The sequence below is a fragment of the Eurosta solidaginis genome, chromosome 2 (assembly GCF_040869045.1).
Source record: "Eurosta solidaginis isolate ZX-2024a chromosome 2, ASM4086904v1, whole genome shotgun sequence".
In the NCBI taxonomy this organism is placed as follows: Eukaryota; Metazoa; Arthropoda; class Insecta; order Diptera; family Tephritidae; genus Eurosta; species Eurosta solidaginis.
In genome coordinates this window covers 171129582-171155304 of record NC_090320.1, presented here as the reverse complement: position 1 = coordinate 171155304, position 25723 = coordinate 171129582, and the positions used below count along the sequence as shown (strand labels likewise).

Genomic DNA, 25723 nt, shown 5'->3' with positions numbered 1-25723 from the left:
ACTATCTTTAACAGATCGCTATCCACGGGTGTATTTATAGATGCTTGGATATTGGCATCCATAACCCCGGTTTTTAAAAGTGGTAGCAAAAACAATGTAAGCAATTATAGACCAATTTCCAAACTATCTACTGTTTCAAAGCTACTTGAAAGTATTATTAAGGACAAAATGTATTTTTCAGTCAAAAGTTTAATTGTTCCAAACCAGCATGGTTTTATTCCGGGGCGCTCTACTGTTTCAAATTTGGCAGTGTTTAGTGAGTATTGTATATCAGGGATGTCCCCTATTTCCCCCCCGTAGATCCGCGCCTGAAGTATTGCCTTTTTGTTTGCTATTCCTTTATTCACCATTTGGGTACATACCAATTCTGTATGTTTTTTAATCCGATGCGGTGGTCCAAGCAAAACCTCATTTTTCCCTCCTTCTTTTTCACCTGGGGACAGAGGAGTGGATGGTAACGAACTTGCCGGGTTGACGGCGGCTGAAAAGCCAATAGGACCCGAGCCCATCATGCCGATAGGGTCACACACAATTAGGGAAGAGTTCAGGCAAAAAGAAGCGTGCCTCAGAGAACAACACTGGCGCGAAAGTCCAGGATAGGAGGGTACAACTCAAAGCGATATAAAGCCATGATTAACCTCCCAAAAAGCAGCCTTAGAATTTTAAAAGGCATACTCACAGGTCACTGCAGGCTAAAGAGCCGCATGCATAAACTAGGTATATCGTCTAGTAGCCACTGTCGATTCTGTGATCGCGAAGATGAGACTGAAGAACACATCCTGATGGAATGGGATGCAGTCGTCAGAAGAAGACTTAGGATCCTAGGATCACCAAAAATAGAAAGCAGTCACATACACTCTTCGAAGCCGAGAACCATTCTGAATTTTGTCAGAGAACTCGGTTTTGGCGAGGTGTTGTGAAGAGAATGCGGACACAATAATCCAATAGGTCGCAGTACTTAACCTCACAACATATCTATGTATCCATCTACTGCAGTGTCTCCCCCCTCTCCTCTACTCTCTCCTTTTCCTTCGCCTGTTACTTTTCTTCTCCTTTTCCTTTTTTCAACTCCTCTCCCACACGCCGCCATCTCCTTCCACACTCTTCCTCACCGTTCGTCTGTCCCTACTTTCCCTCTACTTCTCATTCTCCATCTCCCTATTTTCATCCTTCTCTCTATCCTCTTTCCTCCCTCCATTGTACATTTAAATAATAAATGGTAATAAATGCACATAGCTTTGATATTCGAGATGAGAATTCAAAGAAATCAAAAGGCGAATATTGGGCATTTTCTTCTTTTCTTATTGAAAAGTAGAAAATATTTACTACTCTTATTAATAATTTTTTTTTTACAGAAAATATCATTTTTTTTACTCACCACAGTGCTCGTTATTAGATTTTCACAACGAGTATTGCAAAGAACAGGAATCGCCTAACATTTTTTTCACTTCATCACTTCATCGAACGTGAATTGACCCCCTGCATTTTGCTCCTAGCTAACATTTATCTTTATTTACGGATTACAGTTAAATAACAGAAGCATACAAATTGAACAGGATTTGTGTTAAGGGTATTTGTCTTGGTAATTGCCAAATGGATCACGTACACCGAAATTAGGGACAATTTGCAACAAATTGTCTTCTCGTAAGGTCAAATACAAATTTTTGTCCATTGTGCTATCAAAGAAAGTTATTTTTCCAACTCCAGAGGCAGCCAAGTAGGCGCAAAATCATCACACTTCCACCGCCATACCATACAGTTACCCTCAATTTTTTATTTTTGACCTCTGAAATTGCTTAACACCGCACTTATCACATCTGAATAAAATTTTTATATATTTGGCTTATATGGCATGATCTAAGTGAGGTGTAAAGCAAATACAGAGCTCTAAAAGCAATTTCAGAGCTCAAAAATAAAAAATTGAGGGCAACTGTATGGTATGGCGGTGGAAGTGTGATCGTTTTGGGCCTACTTGGCTGTCTATGGAGCTGGAAAAATAACTTTATTTGATGGCACAATGGATAAAAATTTGTATTTAACCTTACGAAAAAACAGTTTCTTGCAAATTGTCCCTAATTTCGGCGTACGTGATCCATTTCGCAATAACGAAGACAAATACCCTTAACACAAATCCAGGATTGTACCGGGATTGATTCAGGCATGGGTAATATGAAAATGTCCGCACCTCATAAATCCACTTCCACAATCGCTCGCCTTAAATTTCATTGGAAATTTGTGGTCAATTTTGGAATCGGCTACACGGCAAAGGCAGATTAGTAAGATTAGCGATTTAAAAGCTACTCTTGTCGAAGAAAGTCATAAGGTACCACCCGAAACTGCTCAAAAATTAATTGCATCTATGGAAAATCATATTGAAGATGTTATTTAACAAAAAGGTGATCATACGGGGTGCTAAACTAATAAAAAAGTAATTTTTCTAAGGCAGGGCGTAGTGGACGAAATAAGCTGTGACCTTAGTTTTTGAGATAATTTTAGTTTTTATTAAATAATTAGCACAAACGTGTAAACACATGAAAATTAAGTATTTGTTCAAATAAAAGCATATTTTTATTAAAATTGTGCATTTGAATTTTTTTCATCGTCATCGTCAACATCGTCACTGGTTTCTTTTCTATATAGCTTTACAGTTTTGTTCTGTAGCTGCAGGAAATAAGCTGTGAGCCACTGTACGTAAACAAATCAATCATCATCTACACACATTCATGCAAGGCAACGGAGAGATACTCATAAACACATGTAATCATCAGCCGAAGTAGTACTCACATATACACACGCATATGGCTATGCGAGAGGCTATAAACCACAAATACACACGCATATAGCTGGCAACCAAGTAGAAGATTCTAGGAGAAGCGTCTAGACATTTGGAGAAATATGCGGACAAGGCAACAGAGAGTATAAAGGCAGAGCAAGCTGAGTAGTCAGTAACCAGTTTGATTTAAACACGCTATCAGTTGCGAAGTGAAGCATAATTGTGAAGTATAATTATACTACTCCTAAAGTAATCTAATAAAGACCATTTTGCATTACTAAATATTGGAGTTATTTATTCGACAATTTAGCGATTCCAACGTTTGCAGAAGGTGTAAAATAAGCGGAGTTTCACTAAATTCGTTACAATTGGTGTCAGAAGAGGAATTGTTGAATAAATTCCAGATTTGCAGAGTACAACAAGGACATGGAGAAAGTGGAGTGAATTGAAGATCCAGTAACCGCAGAAGGAGTTGGAGAGCCGTGGATTGAATACAACCGGCAATAAACTCGAACTTCAGGCACGACTACGAGAGGCAATGGAATCAGAAGGATTTAACGTGGAAGAGTATGTCTTTCATCTTGATGGTGATCATTGCAGGTGAAAAATGAAACACCGCAGACAATGGCGAACATAGACCTGAACATGATATTGGCTGCAATATCGGCAGAAATGTCCAAAATGTTCTCACAAATATCCACCAACATGTCATCGCAACTGGAATCACAGGAGACACGTTTAATATCCAAATGGAATCGCAGGATACACGTTTAGCATCCAAAATGGAATCCCAAGAGTCACGCATAACATCCAAAATTGAAGCCCAAATGTTATCTCAACTGGAAGAACAGAAAACATATATGCCACCACAGTTGGCTGAGCAGTTGAAAGCACAAGAGGACCGCATATCCTCGCAGCTGGAGGCACAAGATACAAAAATTTTACAACTCGAGGACAAAATCGATACCGAGATTGAAACATTAAGAGGTCGTGTTCAGGAGCTGCAACTATATTGCTCAGCTGTTTCAGCAAGCAATCCGAAGGTAAAAACTCCATCTTTTGACGGGTCTGTTCCTTTCCAGGCATTTAAGCTTCAATTTGAGAAGACGTCAGCAGAGAACAACTGGAAGGCTGAAGATAAAGTTGCTGCACTGTTCGTGGTATTGAAAGGACCTGCAGCTGAAATCCTACAGACTATTCCAGAGTACGAACGGAACAGTTATGAAGCATAGGTGGCCGCTGTCGAGAGACGTTAAGGAAGCGAGCATAGAAAACAGATATACCAAATTGAGTTGCAAAACTGTTACCAAAAAGCGAATGAGACTTTGCAGGAGCTTGCGTCGGATGTCGAAAGGCTGACCCATCTGTAAAATGCGGACGCACCCGTGGAATACACCGAGAGGGTAAAAATCCAGAGCTTTATAAATGGCATACGGGACGTAGAAACGAATCGAGCTACATACGTAAACCCAAAGCAAACATTTGCTGAAACAGTATCCCATGCACTGAATCAGGAAACTGCTTCACTTTTGAGTAAACCAGCATATAAAGCTCATCGCGTGAAAGTGGAAAAGCCAGATTGGGTAGACACAATTTTGGAAGCATTAAGAGGAACGCAGCAGAAACACGATAGTGCTGTCAAATGCTTTAAGTGTGGTAAGCCAGGGCACATTGCACGTTATTGCAGTACCAAGCCAAATAGTACCAACAATGTAGGTGACCGTAAACGCAGAGCTGAAGGTGTTTAGGGGGCTGGCAATACAAAATTTTGCTGCCTTTTTTGAATGTGATTGGCTGCTGTGAATGCGGCGGTGATGGCGATGTGATGGGTATGGTGGTGATGGCGGTGGCACTCGATCTTTTGGTGGATCATGTAACGTTCACCTTTTATATGGGTATGCACGAATTTTATAATTCTAGGCACTTTATGTGAAACGGAGTTTCTATAAATTTCGCTTAAGTGCGCACGATTGGAACTGCCTTATGTGACAACGAATTAAGTAACACGATTTCACAAATTTGGCGAATATTCGATAAATTGTATTCTTTTTATAATTTCAATTTCTTTATACACAAAATTTAAGATAAAACAAAGTCACAACCGGGGTAGTTAAATTCTTCGAATGAATAATAAAATATAAAAGGAAATGTCAAAACAAATCATATGTATATATGTACACACAAACCCGATCTGTCAACTCACGGATGGGGTTGCCAGAGCGGCGAAGTGTGAACTGTTATACTATAATTTAATTTAAATGAATTCCTAAATTCAATACTAGTGGCTGAAAATGGCAATAATATTAATAATAATGCGAATAACGACAAAAACAAGAAAAACAACAGATTAACCCGTTCTAAAGCAAAGGAGAGTTCGACTAGTCTCTCAGTGAGTAACGCGAGAGGTTCTCCGCTGTCTACCTGTTGACGCTAATAGTGCTGCTGTTGCTGCCAACGATAATTTATCTAACGCGAATGGTAGTGATCAGCATATGCAATCTACTAGAGAGAACCATTCTTCGCATACTCTTTCTTCCGTTTCGCCGTCGGCCACTAATGTGTATGCTGTTGATGCTGATGATACTGGTAACTGTTGTTGCTGCCAATGTAAATTTAACTAATACGAATGGTGGTAATAAGCATATGCAACCTGCTAGTGTCGCTCATTCTTTGCATTCTTTGCATACTGCTTCTTCAGTTTTGCCGTCGGCCACAAATAAAATGCAAACTCATATCACTAATATCACTGCCAACGTCGCTGCCCCTCCATGTGCGCAATTACATTCGGATGCTTTGAAAACTCATTCCGCTGCTACGTCACCTCGCACTGTGGGGCATGCACACCCGCAGATAACACAGAATGAGTTTAACGTTGGTGGCTGTAATTCTAACCTAGAACTTGGGGTTGCGCCGTAAGCGATGGGTTCATCTTTCTTCTTTCCAACCATCAGTCACCGCAGATATTATTATAGACTACGTCGTAAAATATGCGGGTGTAAGTAAATGCGATCTCGTGTGTAATAATTTAATAAAAAATAATACGCCAGTCGAGTCCGTTAATAGGGTGAGCTTCAAACTTGGAATTTCTGCCGCACTTTTTTCTAAGCCACTCTCAGCTGATCTATGGCCACCTGGTGTAAATATTCGCCCCTTTCGATTTCTCGCAAGCGGAATAAAACAAACAAATAACATTGTTAATGCAATTGGTGATTCCAATACGATCGCTAATAACAGTCTCAGCATAGACTTTCAAAATACTTCCGGACTTAGAACAAAGTCTGACGTCTTGTCGCTTAGCTCGCAACTGGAATATGACGTTTTTTTGATTGTGGAAACGTGGCTCACTGCCGACTTCTTTGATGCTGAATTTTTTGATAACAAGCTTTTGCCGTATTTCGTAAAGACAGGGACGCTGACAGAACTGGTCGGTCGAGGGTGGTGGTGTCCTCATTGCAGTCCAACAAAAATACTATTCCTCTTTAATCAATTTGGATAATGTTGACCCACTACTTGATCAGCTATGTGTATGCATTGGTGGATCTTCTTTTTCCAGTTCGCTGTATATATTTGCTTCGTATATTCCACCGACTAGTGCTAACAGCCTCTATATCGCGCATGCTGATAACATTATAACGTTTGTACACAATAGACTGGGTGAGAACCAGATTTGCGTTTTTGGTGATTTTAATCTTGGTTGCGTTAGCTGGTCAAACAGCTATTCATGTAATGGTCTTGCTCCTAATAATCTATCTTCTTTTCATGAGACTTATGTTATTGATAATCTACTTAGCTTAAATTTATGTCAAATTAACAATTATGTTAACAAGCTCGATAGATTTTAGATATAATTTTTGTTGATGATGGTTTGCATCATGATCTATCTGAATGTCTTGATCCAATATCGGTACCAGGGTTGCATCATGTTGCTCTGGTTCTGAAAATTAAGTTTTATCACTTTGCACAGATTTCTCCGGAAAAGGAAATGGCTTTTAATTATGCTCGTTGCGATTTTGATCATCTAAATATTATTTGTTCAGATGTTAACTGGGGTGACCCTTTGGATGACTTAGATGTTTCTGCCAGTTTTTACAAATTCAAAGAAATTTTGTTAGCTATTTGTTCTACCAATATTCCTAAGATAAAAAGCAAGCCATATAAGTTACGTTGGTATAACTATCGTTTGAAGAAGTTAACAAATCTTCGCAATAAATTTTACAAGAAGTATAAGTATTTATTTATTTATTTATTTTTATAAGGCAACCAACAGTCAATGCCATTATAATACCTACAAGCGTTTGCTGAAAGAGTTTAACTGTCTGGATAAGTTTTTGCATAGAAATTATATTCTTAATATCGAACATAGCATCAACTCTAATCCCAAGACCTTTTGGAACTTTTTGAAGTCGAAAAAGTCCTGTTTTATAATACCATAAACCATTTTTCTTAATGACAAATCAGCTCATACTCCTGTAGATGTGGCAAATTTGTTTGCCGACTTATTCAAGTCTAATTTTGATAACAATTATTCTGAGTCAGACCTTGATCTCAATTTTTCTTCTGATGCAAATTTATCGTCAGGTTTTGGGTCACTTCTTCTCACATATGAAGATGTTGCTAATGGTATTTCGAAATTGAAGCCTTCCTCACGTACGGACGTAGATGGAATATCTGCAATGTTATTATTGAATTGTCCAGCTTTGATATTCCCTTTACTAACTATCTTTAACAGATCGCTATCCACGGGTGTATTTATAGATGCTTGGATATTGGCATCCATAACCCCGGTTTTTAAAAGTGGTAGCAAAAACAATGTAAGCAATTATAGACCAATTTCCAAACTATCTACTGTTTCAAAGCTACTTGAAAGTATTATTAAGGACAAAATGTATTTTTCAGTCAAAAGTTTAATTGTTCCAAACCAGCATGGTTTTATTCCGGGGCGCTCTACTGTTTCAAATTTGGCAGTGTTTAGTGAGTATTGTATATCAGGGATGTCCCATATTCCCCCCCCCCCCCCCCCCCCCGTAGATCCGCGCCTGAAGTATTGCCTTTTTGTTTGCTATTCCTTTATTCACCATTTGGGTACATACCAATTCTGTATGTTTTTTAATCCGATGCGGTGGTCCAAGCAAAACCTCATTTTTCCCTCCTTCTTTTTCACCTGGGGACAGAGGAGTGGATGGTAACGAACTTGCCGGGTTGACGGCGGCTGAAAAGCCAATAGGACCCGAGCCCATCATGCCGATAGGGTCACACACAATTAGGGAAGAGTTCAGGCAAAAAGAAGCGTGCCTCAGAGAACAACACTGGCGCGAAAGTCCAGGATAGGAGGGTACAACTCAAAGCGATATAAAGCCATGATTAACCTCCCAAAAAGCAGCCGTAGAATTTTAAAAGGCATACTCACAGGTCACTGCAGGCTAAAGAGCCGCATGCATAAACTAGGTATATCGTCTAGTAGCCACTGTCGATTCTGTGATCGCGAAGATGAGACTGAAGAACACATCCTGATGGAATGGGTTGCAGTCGTCAGAAGAAGACTTAGGATCCTAGGATCACCAAAAATAGAAAGCAGTCACATACACTCTTCGAAGCCGAGAACCATTCTGAATTTTCTCAGAGAACTCGGTTTTGGCGAGGTGTTGTGAAGAGAATGCGGACACAATAATCCAATAGGTCGCAGTACTTAACCTCACAACATATCTATGTATCCATCTACTGCAGTGTCTCCCCCCTCTCCTCTACTCTCTCCTTTTCCTTCGCCTGTTACTTTTCTTCTCCTTTTCCTTTTTTCCACTCCTCTCCCACACGCCGCCATCTCCTTCCACACTCTTCCTCACCGTTCGTCTGTCCCTACTTTCCCTCTACTTCTCATTCTCCCTCTCCCTATTTTCATCCTTCTCTCTATCCTCTTTCCTCCCTCCATTGTAGATTTAAATAATAAATGGTAATAAATGCACATAGCTTTGATATTCGAGATGAGAATTCAAAGAAATCAAAAGGCGAATATTGGGCATTTTCTTCTTTTCTTATTGAAAAGTAGAAAATATTTACTACTCTTATTAATAATTTTTTTTTTACAGAAAATATCATTTTTTTTACTCACCACAGTGCTCGTTATTAGATTTTCACAACGAGTATTGCAAAGAACAGGAATCGCCTAACATTTTTTTCACTTCATCACTTCATCGAACGTGAATTGACCCCCTGCATTTTGCTCCTAGCTAACATTTATCTTTATTTACGGATTACAGTTAAATAACAGAAGCATACAAATTGAACAGGATTTGTGTTAAGGGTATTTGTCTTGGTTATTGCCAAATGGATCACGTACACCGAAATTAGGGACAATTTGCAACAAATTGTCTTCTCGTAAGGTCAAATACAAATTTTTGTCCATTGTGCTATCAAAGAAAGTTATTTTTCCAACTCCAGAGGCAGCCAAGTAGGCGCAAAATCATCACACTTCCACCGCCATACCATACAGTTACCCTCAATTTTTTATTTTTGACCTCTGAAATTGCTTAACACCGCACTTATCACATCTGAATAAAATTTTTATATATTTGGCTTATATGGCATGATCTAAGTGAGGTGTAAAGCAAATACAGAGCTCTAAAAGCAATTTCAGAGCTCAAAAATAAAAAATTGAGGGCAACTGTATGGTATGGCGGTGGAAGTGTGATCGTTTTGGGCCTACTTGGCTGTCTATGGAGCTGGAAAAATAACTTTATTTGATGGCACAATGGATAAAAATTTGTATTTAACCTTACGAAAAAACAGTTTCTTGCAAATTGTCCCTAATTTCGGCGTACGTGATCCATTTCGCAATAACGAAGACAAATACCCTTAACACAAATCCAGGATTGTACCTGGATTGATTCAGGCATGGGTAATATGAAAATGTCCGCACCTCATAAATCCACTTCCACAATCGCTCGCCTTAAATTTCATTGGAAATTTGTGGTCAATTTTGGAATCGGCTACACGGCAAAGGCAGATTAGTAAGATTAGCGATTTAAAAGCTACTCTTGTCGAAGAAAGTCATAAGGTACCACCCGAAACTGCTCAAAAACTAATTGCATCTATGGAAAATCATATTGAAGATGTTATTTAACAAAAAGGTGATCATACGGGGTGCTAAACTAATAAAAAAGTAATTTTTCTAAGGCAGGGCGTAGTGGACGAAATAAGCTGTGACCTTAGTTTTTGAGATAATTTTAGTTTTTATTAAATAATTAGCACAAACGTGTAAACACATGAAAATTAAGTATTTGTTCAAATAAAAGCATATTTTTATTAAAATTGTGCATTTGAATTTTTTTCATCGTCATCGTCAACATCGTCACTGGTTTCTTTTCTATATAGCTTTACAGTTTTGTTCTGTAGCTGCAGGAAATAAGCTGTGAGCCACTGTACGTAAACAAATCAATCATCATCTACACACATTCATGCAAGGCAACGGAGAGATACTCATAAACACATGTAATCATCAGCCGAAGTAGTACTCACATATACACACGCATATGGCTATGCGAGAGGCTATAAACCACAAATACACACGCATATAGCTGGCAACCAAGTAGAAGATTCTAGGAGAAGCGTCTAGACATTTGGAGAAATATGCGGACAAGGCAACAGAGAGTATAAAGGCAGAGCAAGCTGAGTAGTCAGTAATCAGTTTGATTTAAACACGCTATCAGTTGCGAAGTGAAGTATAATTGTGAAGTATAATTATACTACTCCCAAAGTAATATAATAAAGACCGTTTTGCATTACTAAATATTGGAGTTATTTATTCGACAATTTAGCGATTCGAACGTTTGCAGAAGGTGTAAAGTAAGCGGAGTTTCACTAAATTCGTTACAATTGGTGTCAGAAGAGGAATTGTTGAATAATATCCAGATTTGCAGAGTACAACCAGGACATGGCAAAGTGGAGTGAATTGAAGATCCAGTAACTGCAGAAGGAGTTGGAGAGCCGTGGATTGAATACAACCGGCAATAAACTCGAACTTCAGGCACGACTACGAGAGGCAATGGAATCAGAAGGATTTAACGTGGAAGAGTATGTCTTTCATCTTGATGGCGATCATTGGAGGTGAAAAATGAAACACCGCAGACAATGGCGAACATACACCTGAACAATTTATTGGCTGCAATATCGGCAGAAATGTCCAAAATGTCATCACAAATATCCACCAACATGTCATCGCAACTGGAATCACAGGAGACACGTTTAACATCCAAGATGGAATTACAGGATACACGTTTAGCATCCAAAATGGAATCCCAAGAGTCACGCATAACATCCAAGATTGAAGCCCAAATGTTATCTCAACTGGAAGAACAGAAAACATATATGCCACTACAGTTGGCTGAGCAGTTGAAAGCACAAGAGGACCGCATATCCTCGCAGCTGGAGGCACAAGATACAAAAATTTTACAACTCGAGGACAAAATCGATACCGAGATTGAAACATTAAGAGGTCGTATTCAGGAGCTGCAACTATATTGCTCAGCTGTTTCAGCAAGCAATCCGAAGGTAAAAACTCCATCTTTTGACGGGTCTGTTCCTTTCCAGGCATTTAAGCTTCAATTTGAGAAGACGTCAGCAGAGAACAACTGGAAGGCTGAAGATAAAGTTGCTGCACTGTTCGCGGTATTGAAAGGACCTGCAGCTGAAATCCTACAGACTATTCCAGAGTACGAACGGAACAGTTATGAAGCATAGGTGGCCGCTGTCGAGAGACGTTAAGGAAGCGAGCATAGAAAACAGATATACCAAATTGAGTTGCAAAACTGTTACCAAAAAGCGAATGAGACTTTGCAGGAGCTTGCGTCGGATGTCGAAAGGCTGACCCATCTGTAAAATGCGGACGCACCCGTGGAATACACCGAGAGGGTAAAAATCCAGAGCTTTATAAATGGCATACGGGACGTAGAAACGAATCGAGCTACATACGTAAACCCAAAGCAAACATTTGCTGAAACAGTATCCCATGCACTCAATCAGGAAACTGCTTCACTTTTGAGTAAACCAGCATATAAAGCTCATCGCGTGAAAGTGGAAAAGCCAGATTGGGTAGACACAATTTTGGAAGCATTAAGAGGAACGCAGCAGAAACACGATAGTGCTGTCAAATGCTTTAAGTGTGGTAAGCCAGGGCACATTGCACGTTATTGCAGTACCAAGCCAAATAGTACCAACAATGTGGGTGACCGTAAACGCAGAGCTGAAGGTGTTTAGGGGGCTGGCAATACAAAATTTTGCTGCCTTTTTTGAATGTGATTGGCTGCTGTGAATGCGGCGGTGATGGCGAGGTGATGGGTATGGTGGTGATGGCGGTGGCACTCGATCTTTTGGTGGATCATGTAACGTTCACCTTTTATATGGGTATGCACGAATTTTATAATTCTAGGCACTTTATGTGAAACGGAGTTTCTATAAATTTCGCTTAAGTGCGCACGATTGGAACTGCCTTATGTGACAACGAATTAAGTAACACGATTTCACAAATTTGGCGAATATTCGATAAATTGTATTCTTTTTATAATTTCAATTTCTTTATACACAAAATTTAAGATAAAACAAAGTCACAACCGGGGTAGTTAAATTCTTCGAATGAATAATAAAATATAAAAGGAAATGTCAAAACAAATCATATGTATATATGTACACACAAACCCGATCTGTCAACTCACGGATGGGGTTGCCAGAGCGGCGAAGTGTGAACTGTTATACTATAATTTAATTTAAATGAATTCCTAAATTCAATACTAGTGGCTGAAAATGGCAATAATATTAATAATAATGCGAATAACGACAAAAACAAGAAAAACAACAGATTAACCCGTTCTAAAGCAAAGGAGAGTTCGACTAGTCTCTCAGTGAGTAACGCGAGAGGTTCTCCGCTGTCTACCTGTTGACGCTAATAGTGCTGCTGTTGCTGCCAACGATAATTTATCTAACGCGAATGGTAGTGATCAGCATATGCAATCTACTAGAGAGAACCATTCTTCGCATACTCTTTCTTCCGTTTCGCCGTCGGCCACTAATGTGTATGCTGTTGATGCTGATGATACTGGTAACTGTTGTTGCTGCCAATGTAAATTTAACTAATACGAATGGTGGTAATAAGCATATGCAACCTGCTAGTGTCGCTCATTCTTTGCATTCTTTGCATACTGCTTCTTCAGTTTTGCCGTCGGCCACAAATAAAATGCAAACTCATATCACTAATATCACTGCCAACGTCGCTGCCCCTCCATGTGCGCAATTACATTCGGATGCTTTGAAAACTCATTCCGCTGCTACGTCACCTCGCACTGTGGGGCATGCACACCCGCAGATAACACAGAATGAGTTTAACGTTGGTGGCTGTAATTCTAACCTAGAACTTGGGGTTGCGCCGTAAGCGATGGGTTCATCTTTCTTCTTTCCAACCATCAGTCACCGCAGATATTATTATAGACTACGTCGTAAAATATGCGGGTGTAAGTAAATGCGATCTCGTGTGTAATAATTTAATAAAAAATAATACGCCAGTCGAGTCCGTTAATAGGGTGAGCTTCAAACTTGGAATTTCTGCCGCACTCTTTTCTAAGCCACTCTCAGCTGATCTATGGCCACCTGGTGTAAATATTCGCCCCTTTCGATTTCTCGCAAGCGGAATAAAACAAACAAATAACATTGTTAATGCAATTGGTGATTCCAATACGATCGCTAATAACAGTCTCAGCATAGACTTTCAAAATACTTCCGGACTTAGAACAAAGTCTGACGTTTTGTCGCTTAGCTCGCAACTGGAATATGACGTTTTTTTGATTGTGGAAACGTGGCTCACTGCCGACTTCTTTGATGCTGAATTTTTTGATAACAAGCTTTTGCCGTATTTCGTAAAGACAGGGACGCTGACAGAACTGGTCTGTCGAGGGTGGTGGTGTCCTCATTGCAGTCCAACAAAAATACTGTTCCTCTTTAATCAATTTGGATAATATTGACCCACTACTTCATCAGCTATGTGTATGCATTGGTGGATCTTCTTTTTCCAGTTCGCTGTATATATTTGCTTCGTATATTCCACCGACTAGTGCTAACAGCCTCTATATCGCGCATGCTGATAACATTATAACGTTTATACAAAATAGACTGGGTGAGAACCAGATTTGCGTTTTTGGTGATTTTAATCTTGGTTGCGTTAGCTGGTCAAACAGCTATTCATGTAATGGTCTTGCTCCTAATAATCTATCTTCTTTTCATGAGATTTATGTTATTGATAATCTACTTAGCTTAAATTTATGTCAAATTAACAATTATGTTAACAAGCTCGATAGATTTTAGACATAATTTTTGTTGATGATGGTTTGCATCATGATCTATCTGAATGTCTTGATCCAATATCGGTACCAGGGTTGCATCATGTTGCTCTGGTTCTGAAAATTAAGTTTTATCACTTTGCACAGATTTCTCCGGAAAAGGAAATGGCTTTTAATTATGCTCGTTGCGATTTTGATCATCTAAATATTATTTGTTCAGATGTTAACTGGGGTGACTCTTTGGATGACTTAGATGTTTCTGCCAGTTTTTACAAATTCAAAGAAATTTTGTTAGCTATTTGTTCTACCAATATTCCTAAGATAAAAAGCAAGCCATATAAGTTACCTTGGTATAACTATCGTTTGAAGAAGTTAAAAAATCTTCGCAATAAATTTTACAAGAAGAAGATAAGTATTTATTTATTTATTTTTATAAGGCAACCAACAGTCAATGCCATTATAATACCTACAAGCGTTTGCTGAAAAAGTTTAACTGTAGGGATAAGTTTTTGCATAGAAATTATATTCTTAATAGCGAACATAGCATCAACTCTAATCCCAAGACCTTTTGGAACTTTTTGAAGTCGAAAAAGTCCTGTTTTATAATACCATAAACCATTTTTCTTAATGACAAATCAGCTCATACTCCTGTAGATGTGGCAAATTTGTTTGCCGACTTATTCAAGTATAATTTTGATAACAATTATTCTGAGTCAGACCTTGATCTCAATTTTTCTTCTGATGCAAATTTATCGTCAGGTTTTGGGTCGCTTCTTCTCACATATGATGTTGCTAATGGTATTTCGAAATTGAAGCCTTCCTCACGTACTGACGTAGATGGAATATCTGCAGTGTTATTATTGAATTGTCCAGCTTTGATATTCCCTTTACTAACTATCTTTAACAGATCGCTATCCACGGGTGTATTTATAGATGCTTGGAAATTGGCATCCATAACCCCGGTTTTTAAAAGTGGTAGCAAAAACAATGAAAGCAATTATAGACCAATTTCCAAACTATCTACTGTTTCAAAGCTACTTGAATGTATTATTAAGGACAAAATGTATTTTTCAGTCAAAAGTTTAATTGTTCCAAACCAGCATGGTTTTATTCCGGGGCGCTCTACTGTTTCAAATTTGGCAGTGTTTAGTGAGTATTGTATATCGGCTTTTTCTAGCAGATGTCAGGTAGACTGTGTCTACACGGATTTTTCGAAAGCCTTTGACAAAGTGTCTCATAGGATTCTGATTGCGAAGCTTGAGTGTCTTGGCTTTCATTCTGGATTTTTGAATTGGCTTAAGTCGTACTTACGTCATAGACCATGCGTGGTTATGGTTGATAATGCCTCCTCTTATTCGTATGTTGCGACATCGGGTGTCCCACAGGGTAGCATTCTTGGTCCATTGCTCTTTGTGTTGTTTATAAATGATATTTCCTCATGCTTTAAGTTCAGTTACTTTTTGCTATATGCCGATGACTTCAAGATATTTTCGAGAGTTACCAATTTAACTGACGTGGGGATAACTCTATGCGCATATTTGGACATAGAGGGGGCTTTCGACAACACGACACACGAAAGTGTGAATCGGGTACTCGAGAGAAGAGAGATACAACGTCCAATCTGTATGTGGATAAACGCCTTACGAGGATTGCCGAAACCTCAAGTGGGGACGGTACAGTAGAGATTAAAACAACGAAAGTATGTCCACAAGGGGGCGTCCTGTCACCCCTGCTGTGGAGCCTGGTAGTAGATGAACTTCTACAGAGGCTCTCAGACAAAGGAATCCGATGTCAGGGGGCGGCGGATGATATTGTTATTATTGTAAGGGGCAAATTTGAGAGCACCCTTTGCGACATAATGCAAAGGGCATTGAGGTTAACGAAAGAATGGTGTACTGAGGTAGGGCTAAGCATCAACCCTAACAAGACATCCATTGTGCCCTTCACCAGGAGAAGAAAACTGGAAGGGATTAGGCAAATCACAATGGATAGAGTCCAGATGGAGTACACGTCTGAGGTGAAATACTTGGGAGTCACGTTTGACTCTAAGCTCTTATGGAAGAAACACGTTGACAACACCATATCAAAGGCCACAAGAGATCCTGGGGGATGCAGCCCAAAGATCTTAAGATGGATGTACACTATGATAGTGAGACCTATCATAGTGTACGGAGCAGTTGCGTGGGCATCAAGAAGAACCATGGTGACCGTACAAAAATCGTTCACGAAGCTTCAACGCTTAGCGTGTGTCTGCATCACGGGAGCCATGCGAACATGCCCGACGGCAGCATTAGAAGTGCTGCTTGAGTTAACGCCTCTACATATAATAATTGAGCAGGCAGCCAGGAGTACTTAAGTAAACATAGCTAAAGAGGGATGCGGAAGAGGCAAAGTGATACAGTCACGGAGCATGGCGAAGCTGCAGGAGCAGCTTCCACTTATCCAACTTCCCAGAGATGATACGAGGAAGATAATTAAGTTTGAGAAGCGCTTCAAAATAGAGCTGGGGAACAAATGTAAGTGACACCTCTAGGATTGAAGCGCTTCACCAGGAACACACTATAGTATGGTACACCGATGGCTCGAAGACACCGGAGGGCATAGGAGCGGGGATCTTCGTGCCCCGAACCAAAATATCCCTACCACTCGGAAATATCCGAGCATCTTCCAAGCCGAAGTTGTCGCCATAAGCCGGTGTGCAGAGATAAACTTACAACGGGGATATACCAACGAGAAAATCGCTATACTCAGCGACAGTCAAGCTTCAGTTGAGAATAAATCATCAACAGTCCTTGAATGCGTGGAGAGGTTAAACAATCTAGGAGTCAATAACACCATCCTTCTGGCATGGGTACCTGGACACAGAGGAGTAGATGGTAACGAGCGAGCGAACGAGCTTGCCAGGTTGGCAGCGGCCGGAAAGCCAATAGGACCCGAGCCTATGGTGCCAATAAGGTCACATACAATAAGGGAGGACTTTAGACAAAAGGAGGCGTGCCTTAGAGAACAACACTGGCGCGAAAGTCTAGGACTTCGGCAGGCAAAGGCACTAATAGGAGGGTACAACTCGAAGCGATATAAGGCTATGATTAACCTCCCAAAAAGGAGCCTTAGGATTTCAACAGGTATACTCACAGATCACTGTAGGCTAAAGAGCCATATGCATAAATTGGGCATATCAGCTTGTAGCCTCTGTCGATTCTGAGATGTCGAAGATGAGTCTGCAGAACACATCCTGAAGGAATGTGAGGCAGTCGCGAGACGAAGACTTAGGATCCTAGGATCATCCAAACTAGAAAATAGTCACATACACTCTCTGAAGCCGAGAACTATTCTGGATTTTCTCAGAGAACTCGGCTTGGATGAAGTGTTGTAAAGAGAATGAGGGCACAATAGACCAATAGGTCGCAGTGCTTAACCTCACAACATATATCTATCTATCTATCTACAGTAGTTATAAATAAGGTAAATGTTCAAATTCAATATAAAATTCAGGTTTTGAGGGGTTTAAGTCGTGGAATATAGAGATCCTGTCTGAGGCATTGCTGAATGAGCCGTATTTCGACGTGAAGAAGAAGTTCATGGAGGTACTGTATATAGAGGACAACGAATCTAGATTTTTTTTGGGATAATAACGGGATGTTTTTCATTGCAAGTGAACGTCGAATGAACTAATCTACCATGAACCCTGAGGAGTACGTTTTCATCGAAGTATGGGTTGAGGTTTAGTAGAGAGCTTCTTTTATCAATTGGTTTTGCATTTTCCAAGCATGCTCGTTTGCGAGGAAACTATCGGGTTTGCGTTAACGTCACAAGTTTATTTTTCGTTTTGCGGAGATCTTCATGAGACAGAGAGGGAGTGTAAGCGGGTTTAATACCTCGAACTCGGCCCTTGAGATTATTAAGGAACCTAAAAGCATATGCCATGACCCTGAGAGCGCGAGGAAAATCGATCCAATACATAGGGGCCATCCTCAGCTGAAATTAGCGCTTCGACTCTGCGTATTTGCGGCAGGTTGATGCTGCGGGTAGATGGTTTTGGCCAGGCTTCGGGGGGCTGGGTCAGCCACGCAGGGCCATTCCACCACAGCGAAGAATTTGCCAAGTCCAGGGGTGCATCCTCTTGTGCCCATATCTGCTGAATTGTCGCGACTGCCTACATGCTTCCTGGAGGCGCTTCCGACGAGATCCATAATTTCAGCTGTTCGATTGGATACGAAGATTTTCCAAGCGTGGTAGGCTTTTCGAGCCATGCTAAAACAATCTCCGAGTCAGACCACATGTAAAGGTTTTTAATAGAGAGTTCGAGATGGGACTGTACGACGGCGTTTAGTCGGGCAAGGAGTAGAGCTGCACACAGTTCTAGTCTTGGAAGACTGGTAGTGCGAAGAGGGGTAACCTTGCCTTTAGCGACCAGAAGGTGGGACGACGTGGTGGCACCGTGGGTTGTTCGCAGATATATAGTGGCGCAATATGCCTTTTCTGACGCATCGCAGAAACCATGCAGTTCAACCTACTGGTTCGGGATGTAGTCAACCCATCGAGGTATCTTTACGTCTGAGATGTTGGGTAATTTTTTTGCGAACTGCGTCCATTTAATGAAGCGGAGGGGCTTCAATGGTTCGTCCCAGCCAGTTCCGTCTATCCATAACTCTTGGAGTAAAATCTTGGCCTGAATCATAATCGGCGTAAGCCACCCTGCGGGGTGCGACCGAGGAGAGAATTTGTCGCTTTGTACTAGCGGACGAGAGGGGTCCTGAGTCCACTGTATACGAAAACGTGTCGGTCAGGGCGTTCCACTGTATGCCGAGAGTTTTGGTGTTACTTGCTTTCTCGAATTCCAAAAGATTTGTGTCTAGCAAGTCCTCTTCTTTGACGTTTTTTATAATACTGGGGTGATTGGCTGTTATTTTCCGTAATGGAAATCCTGCTAACGCTAGCACTTGGATGACTTGCGAGAGAGATTTTTTAAGCCGATAGAATTTCATGACTGCCAGAGAGAATGTCATCTACATATGTTTCTTTCGTCAAGACAGGTGTGGCTTTCGGGAAGGTTTCTTCCACATCTTTGGCTAGTTGGTGAATTGTGCGTATGGCGAGGTAGGGGGCACAGTTTACGCCAATGGTGACTGTTTTAAGCTGGTAGTCCTTTATGGGATCGCGTGGAGATGACCGAAAGGCGATCCGCTAGTAGTCTCTGTCGTCCTCGTGCATGAGAATTTGACGGTACATTTTCTCTATGTCTCCGTTGAAAACAAATTGGTATGTACGGCACTTGAGAATCAGAAGCATCAGATCGGGTTGGAGGGTAGGGCCTGTATAAAGAACGTCGTTAAGCGCATGTCCAGATGCCGACTTCTTTGAGGCGTTAAACACGACCCGCACCTTTGATGTCTTTTTCTCGGGCTTAATAACTGCGTGATGGGGAAGATAAAATGAGAAGCATTTACCTCCGTCAAATTTTTCATAGGAGCCGGTTTCTTCCATGTGATCGAGGGTGAGGTATTCTTCTAGGACACTATCATATTGAGTCTTTAGATCCCCTTTCTTCTGCAGACTTCTCTCCATTCCAAGAAACTGGCTTAGAGCTGAAGACCGAGAGTGGGATAGTGAGATTGACTCTGGGAAGCTGGGTTTAAACGGCAGCCTGACGATGTAACGACCGTTATTATCGCGTGAGGTTGTGGCTGCGTAGAAATTCTCAAAAAACTCGTCTTCTGGGGTTATCTGGGGTTTGGTGGGAACTTCTTCCAATTCCCAGAATTTTCGCAATAGAGAGTTAGGATCTTCGTTCGTCACTTCTGACAATTGCATGCAGAAAGAGTTGACCATCACAGGGGCTCTACCGCTCAGAATCCATCCAAAAATGGTTTTCTGCGCTAGAGATGGGGATGGGGGGAAAATTTCTCAAAGCCATTTTGGATGATTTGCGGTATTACATCACTGCCTAGAACGAGATCTATTTGCGAGGGGGAGTGACAGTTCGAGTCTGCGAGGTTGGGGTGTGCCCATTTTGCTTGGAGCTCGCTAGTGAGCTTAAGCGAGGGGAGCATTTTTGTTAGCCGGGGTAATACTATTGCCTCTGCACTTATTCTGGTTTTAAAATCAGGGGATACCAAAGTCAGAGAGCACAATTTGTTTGAGGTCTGAACTACCTTGCCGCCCATTCCTGATATTTCAAATCTAGAGGGTTTGAATGGGAGTTTGAGTCTATCTTGGGCTCTGGTAGAGATAAAGGTTCGTTCAGATCCCTGATCTACAAGAGCTCTTAGTTTAAAAATTTCTCCTTTATGCTCTACGGGTACGATAGCCGTGGGTAAAATTATTTCACAATCGTTTTCGGAATAAAACGACTGGACTTGGCTTTTCTGCGAGCCTGAAGGGCTTTCATTCAGGGGACTCGCTTTATCGGGAGTATTACCGGGTGAGACTGTGGAATTCGTGGTCGCGGCTTGTGAGACTGTCTTTTGCAGTCGGGAGGGTTATCTTTTCGGCACTTGAGACGTGTGAGTTGTGCCGATCTTGACATTGATTGCATGTTTGGGTACTGTAACAGTCTTTCAATATGTGTGACTGAGAGAGGCAATTGAAACACGTATTGTTTTCTCTCACAAACCGTCTGCGATCAGAGGTCGACAGCTTTTTAAATTTGAAGCAACTTATAAGCGGTGAGATAAGGTTTTACACATAGCGCACTTGTACATTGTCCGCTGCTCTGTCATATGAGACTGGGGGAGGTCGATTTATTTGGAAACGAATGTGCCTGTTGGGGTTTAAATGGCGGCCTAGTTTGAGGGGGCACGAATTTGCTTTTACTTGGGCGCCATTGATCAACTCTTTCTATCACTTCGTATCGAGTTGTGAGAAACTGGTCGATTTGAGACCAGTTGGGAAGTTCTCTTCTTGAGGTTAGAGATTGCTCCCACAACGTGACTGTATTTTCTGGGAGTTTAGAGGTAACAAGATAAATAAGTATGGGGTCCCAGTTATCTGTGGAGACTTGTTGCGTGGCGAGAATTTGAAGGAAATTATTTACCGACGATTGCAACCTATGAATGTATTCACTGTTTTCCGTGATGATCGTTTTTAAGTTCATCAGGGCCCGTATTTGATTATCTCGAGAACTCATCTGTTCTTATATCGGGACTTTAGGGCTTACCACGCTAAGGCAAAGTTGTCATCAGTCAAGGGAAATTGGTTGACTATTTTAGCTGCCTTTCCTTGGGTTTTGTATCTGAGGTGATACAATTTTTGCGCTTGGGAGAGTTTGGGATGGTTAATGTAAACAGTTGTGAACATGTCACGAAATGAGGGCCATTTTTCATAACCACCATAAAATATTTCGGTATCGCAGGGAGGGATTATTAGCGAAATACCGGAGTTTTCAGATGGACCTATTGTGCCGGTAGGGGGCGCGGGGGCATTTGCTTGTTTAAGCAACTGGAGCTGGTCCTCAATCTGAGCCTTTGTGTCCTCATAAGTCACGACGCAGGTCATGTATTTGCTATCGTCAGATTTGGCAAAATATTCGGGCATGTCCTGATCCTCGGTTTCTACCACTTTGTCGAATGTTTTTTGGACTCTATTCCACAGTTTGTCGATATTCGAGTTCTTAACAGTAAGGGACGACTCAGTATTATCTTGGAGGGAGGTTGATTTAAACCGAGCACAATAGTCCATGAAAATATCCGTGTCGGTAATGAACTTTTTAGAGGCAGACGAGAATTTAAATTGTTAAGCTCCTTGAGTTTTAGAGCTACTTTGCCTCTTTTCATCATCACTCATGTTTACTTCTTGTTTATTACACTTGGAGTTGAGACTTGATAAAATTTAACTTGGAGAGAAGACTTTTATATTTTTTGAAGAGAGAGTATTTGCTTTTAACTATGTGTGAGGTAGTTACGTTTAAATCTTCACGTTAAATAGCAAGCGAGAATAATTTTCAAAACCAAAAAAAGTTTTTAAGTTAAATTTATTTGAGGGTGGGACTGAGCAAATGTGACCAATGTGCTGCTTTTGAACTATATTTAATATATTTAATATGTATATGAGGGTGGTTTAAATATACGTGGGAAAATTATAAGATATATATATATATATATATATATATATATATATATATATATATATATATATATATATATATATATATATATATATACGTATTAACAAGTATCTAGGGGTAAATTATTATAATTTTTGATACGAGAAATTAATTCGTATGAGATATTCTTAAAAATTTTTTTGTTTTTTCGGTGTGACTTAGAGGAGTCTTATTTAACTTCGATTTGTTGGACTGTAGAGGCTTTGAGGAGAGAGAAACTAGTAGCTTATCGAAATTCTTAATGGGGATTGATAATTTATAGCGCGCAAATTTAATACGAGAAAAGTGCACCGCTCTTGTACCACTGTGCACGAGATTTTATTTCACCGCTTATGTCGTTTTCTTTCTTTTGTATATCCGTATGTATGTATACGCAAGTATGGAGATTTAAAAATATTTTTTGCGTTTTGTATTAATTTAAATGGGGATAAATAAGAAAACTGTGGTGGTTTATGCTATGATAAACAGCAAGGCAAGAACTGTATCGATATAAGAGGGATTAAATAATTTTAGAGCGATATACAAATGTAATGCCGAAAAAAATTATTTGAGAGGTAAAATCGATATGCGTGCCCACTGTATCTAGCTACTGAGTTTTTCTTATTTTGCTTTTTACATATACCGTACTGAGTTTTGCAATATGGGGTTATTGCTATATATGTATATATATATGCATATATACGTAATGGTATGTGCAAGTTTTGGCGGGAAATGAGGATTTTTCGGCGGGAAATAATAATCCTCGAAAATGAAAATTGCCTTAATTTTTCGTTTATGTATGGTTTTTTGGTGATGGGGGTGTATTATATCGCATTTAAAACTCACGGTTTACAAAAATGGGTAGATAACTGTGGTTTTTCCTGAGCTGGTTTCCTTAGTGGTGTCAAAGGACCACTGTTTCGGGGGGCTGGCAATACAAAATTTACCTTCCTTTTTTGAATGTGGTTGGCTGCTGCGGATACGGCTGCTGTGGATGCGGCGGTCTTGGCGATGTGATGGGTATGGTGGTGATGGCGGTGGCACTCGATCTTTTGGTGGATCATGTAACGTTCACCTTTTATATGGGTATGCACGGATTTTATAATCCTTGGCACTTTATGTGAAACCGAGTTTCTATAAATTTCGCTTAAGTGCGCACGATTGGAACTGACTTATGTGACAACGAATTAAGTAACACGATTTCACAAATTTGGCGAATATTCGATAAATTGTATTCTTTTTATAATTTCAATTTCTTTATACACAAAATTTAAGAAGATAAAACAAAGTCACAACCGGGGTAGTTAAATTCTTCGAATGAATAATAAAATATAAAAGGAAATGTCAAAACAAATCATATGTATATATGTACACACAAACCCGATCTGTCAACTCAGGGATGGGGTTGCCAGACCGGCGAAGTGTGAACTGTTATACTATAAAATAAAAAATATAACTATAATAGATATAAATATAATTCATGGATATAACGTAATTCATGAGTCTTAAATATCATAGCTATACATCAAATAGTAATGTATAAAAGGGTTCAATGTACATATTTACATATATGTAACTTGGTTACAATAGTTATAGATAAGGTACATGTTCAAATTCAATATAAAATTCAGTTAAAATTCAGGTTTTGGTTTTTAATTAGAATATGTTGATGACTGTAATAGTCGCTCAGTCAGAAGGAGATGAGCAAATCTCCAAGTCCACTCAATCGTTAAACTAAAGCGAGTCAGCCCCAAGAGACGACAGCTGGCTCTCGCAATTGAATGCCCCATAATCTCTATCTCGCAAATTGGAAGAAGGTCAAGCAATCTTATTGTCGGAGGACATGTGGATGGAAGGGAACTTTTGCTGACTGCAGATACGGGTGCATCTCATTCCATCATTCGATCAGATTTAGTCAACAAGAAGAAAAGATCATTGCTTGGAGCAAGATTAGGTACAGCCACGGGAGAGGACACTCAGGTAATTGGAGAAGTAGCGTGTGAAGTAGCAATTGGGAACGTCACGGTACTACACAATTTTATAGTGGCAGAGATTGTTGATGAAGTCATAATTGGAGTGGACTTCTTAACCGACCAAGGCATCAAGATCGACAAGACGATGCGATATAAGAACATGGATGTGCCACTTAATTTCGGCTACGAGAAAGACTACAGCAGCAAACGAGTGCTAGTCGTGGAGAATCAGCAAATACCACCAAAATCAGAGGCAGTAATTTGGACAAAGGTTGATGGAGATTTTGGGACAAAAAATTGTGGGTTGTCGAAGCAGCAAACAAATCAACACCGAACGTACTTGTAGGAAAAGCCCTGGCTATGACAAAACAAGATGGACGTATTCCGGTAAGAGTACTCAATGAGTTCAAGTCACCACTCAAACTGACCAAAGGAGCTATTTTGGGAAGATGCCAAGAGGGTGAAGTAGTTATTAACTGTGAGCAGCTCCAGGAACACGTTTCAACACTGGAGATGAGAGGCCGATCCGTCAACCTCCTCGTAGTGTTCTACAGGAGATGCGGGAAGTGGTGAGTCAAATCATACAAGAATTGAGCGATAGCGGCGTAATCGAACCATCAGCGAGTCCATGGAGCTCACCGGTGGTACTTGTGAAGAAGGATGGAAAAATGAGGTTTTGGGAGTACTACCGGAAGTTGAATGACGTTACGACGAATTGACGACACTATAGACTCGCTATCAGGTACAAAATGGTTTTCCACACTGGACTTAAAAAGTGGCGACCATAGAATCTTCATAAGTTAAGAAGTTTCCTTGGGCTGTGCACATATTACCGCCAATTTGTACGAAATTTTGCCAGCGTAGCCCATAGCCTCCACAAGCTAACAAGAAAAAATAAAGCTTTTGAATGGAAGGAGCAAGAAGTGGCTTTCCAAACATTGAAAGAGCGTTTGCGCACTGCCACAATGTTGGCATATCCGATTCCAGGAGCAACGTTTATTCTAGATACAGATGCAAGCGGATATGCTATAGGAGGCGTTTTGTCACAACTGGTTGATGGGCAGCAGAAGGCAGTTGCATATTACAGCCGTTCAATTGGAAAACCAGAGAGGAACTATTGCGTTACACGGGGAGAGCTGTTGGCATTGGTAGAGGTCATTAAGCATTTTCACAAGTACCTCTACGGGCAGCGCTTCCGCGTCTGGACAGATCACGCAGCGTTGAAATGGCTCCTGCAGTTCCGTAATCCAGGAGGTCAATTGGTACGGTGGATCGAGCGACTCCAAACCTATGACTTTTCCATTGAGCATCGGAAAGATAGTACCCATGGAAATGCTGATGCAATGTCATGAAGACCATGTATTTTGGAATGCAAACACTGTTCAAAAGCTGAGGCTAAAGAGACACTATAGATGTCCGCCTAATGATTATAACGTGTACGGATGAATGGGACAAAGAACAACTAAGGAAATGTCAGCTAGAAGATACAGATCTGTCACATGTTATGCAAGGGCTCGAACGAAACGAAAGACCAAATAGAGAGATGTCAGCAGAGAGTCCCATTGCGAAGTCATAT

General features: G+C 40.4%; 2 protein-coding genes across 2 annotated transcripts in view; one reads left to right on the top strand and one right to left on the bottom strand.

Annotated features, from left to right (window-relative positions):
• The window catches only part of LOC137240324 (reticulon-4-interacting protein 1 homolog, mitochondrial-like), a 173084-nt gene that overhangs the window by 30363 nt on the left and 116998 nt on the right, over positions 1-25723 (bottom strand). The gene's annotated exons all lie outside the window — the stretch shown is intronic.
• On the top strand, positions 3398-4143 carry LOC137240030 (uncharacterized). Its single transcript, XM_067765909.1, is given in 2 exon segments — positions 3398-3438; positions 3519-4143. Coding segments are annotated over 2 exon segments (666 nt in total).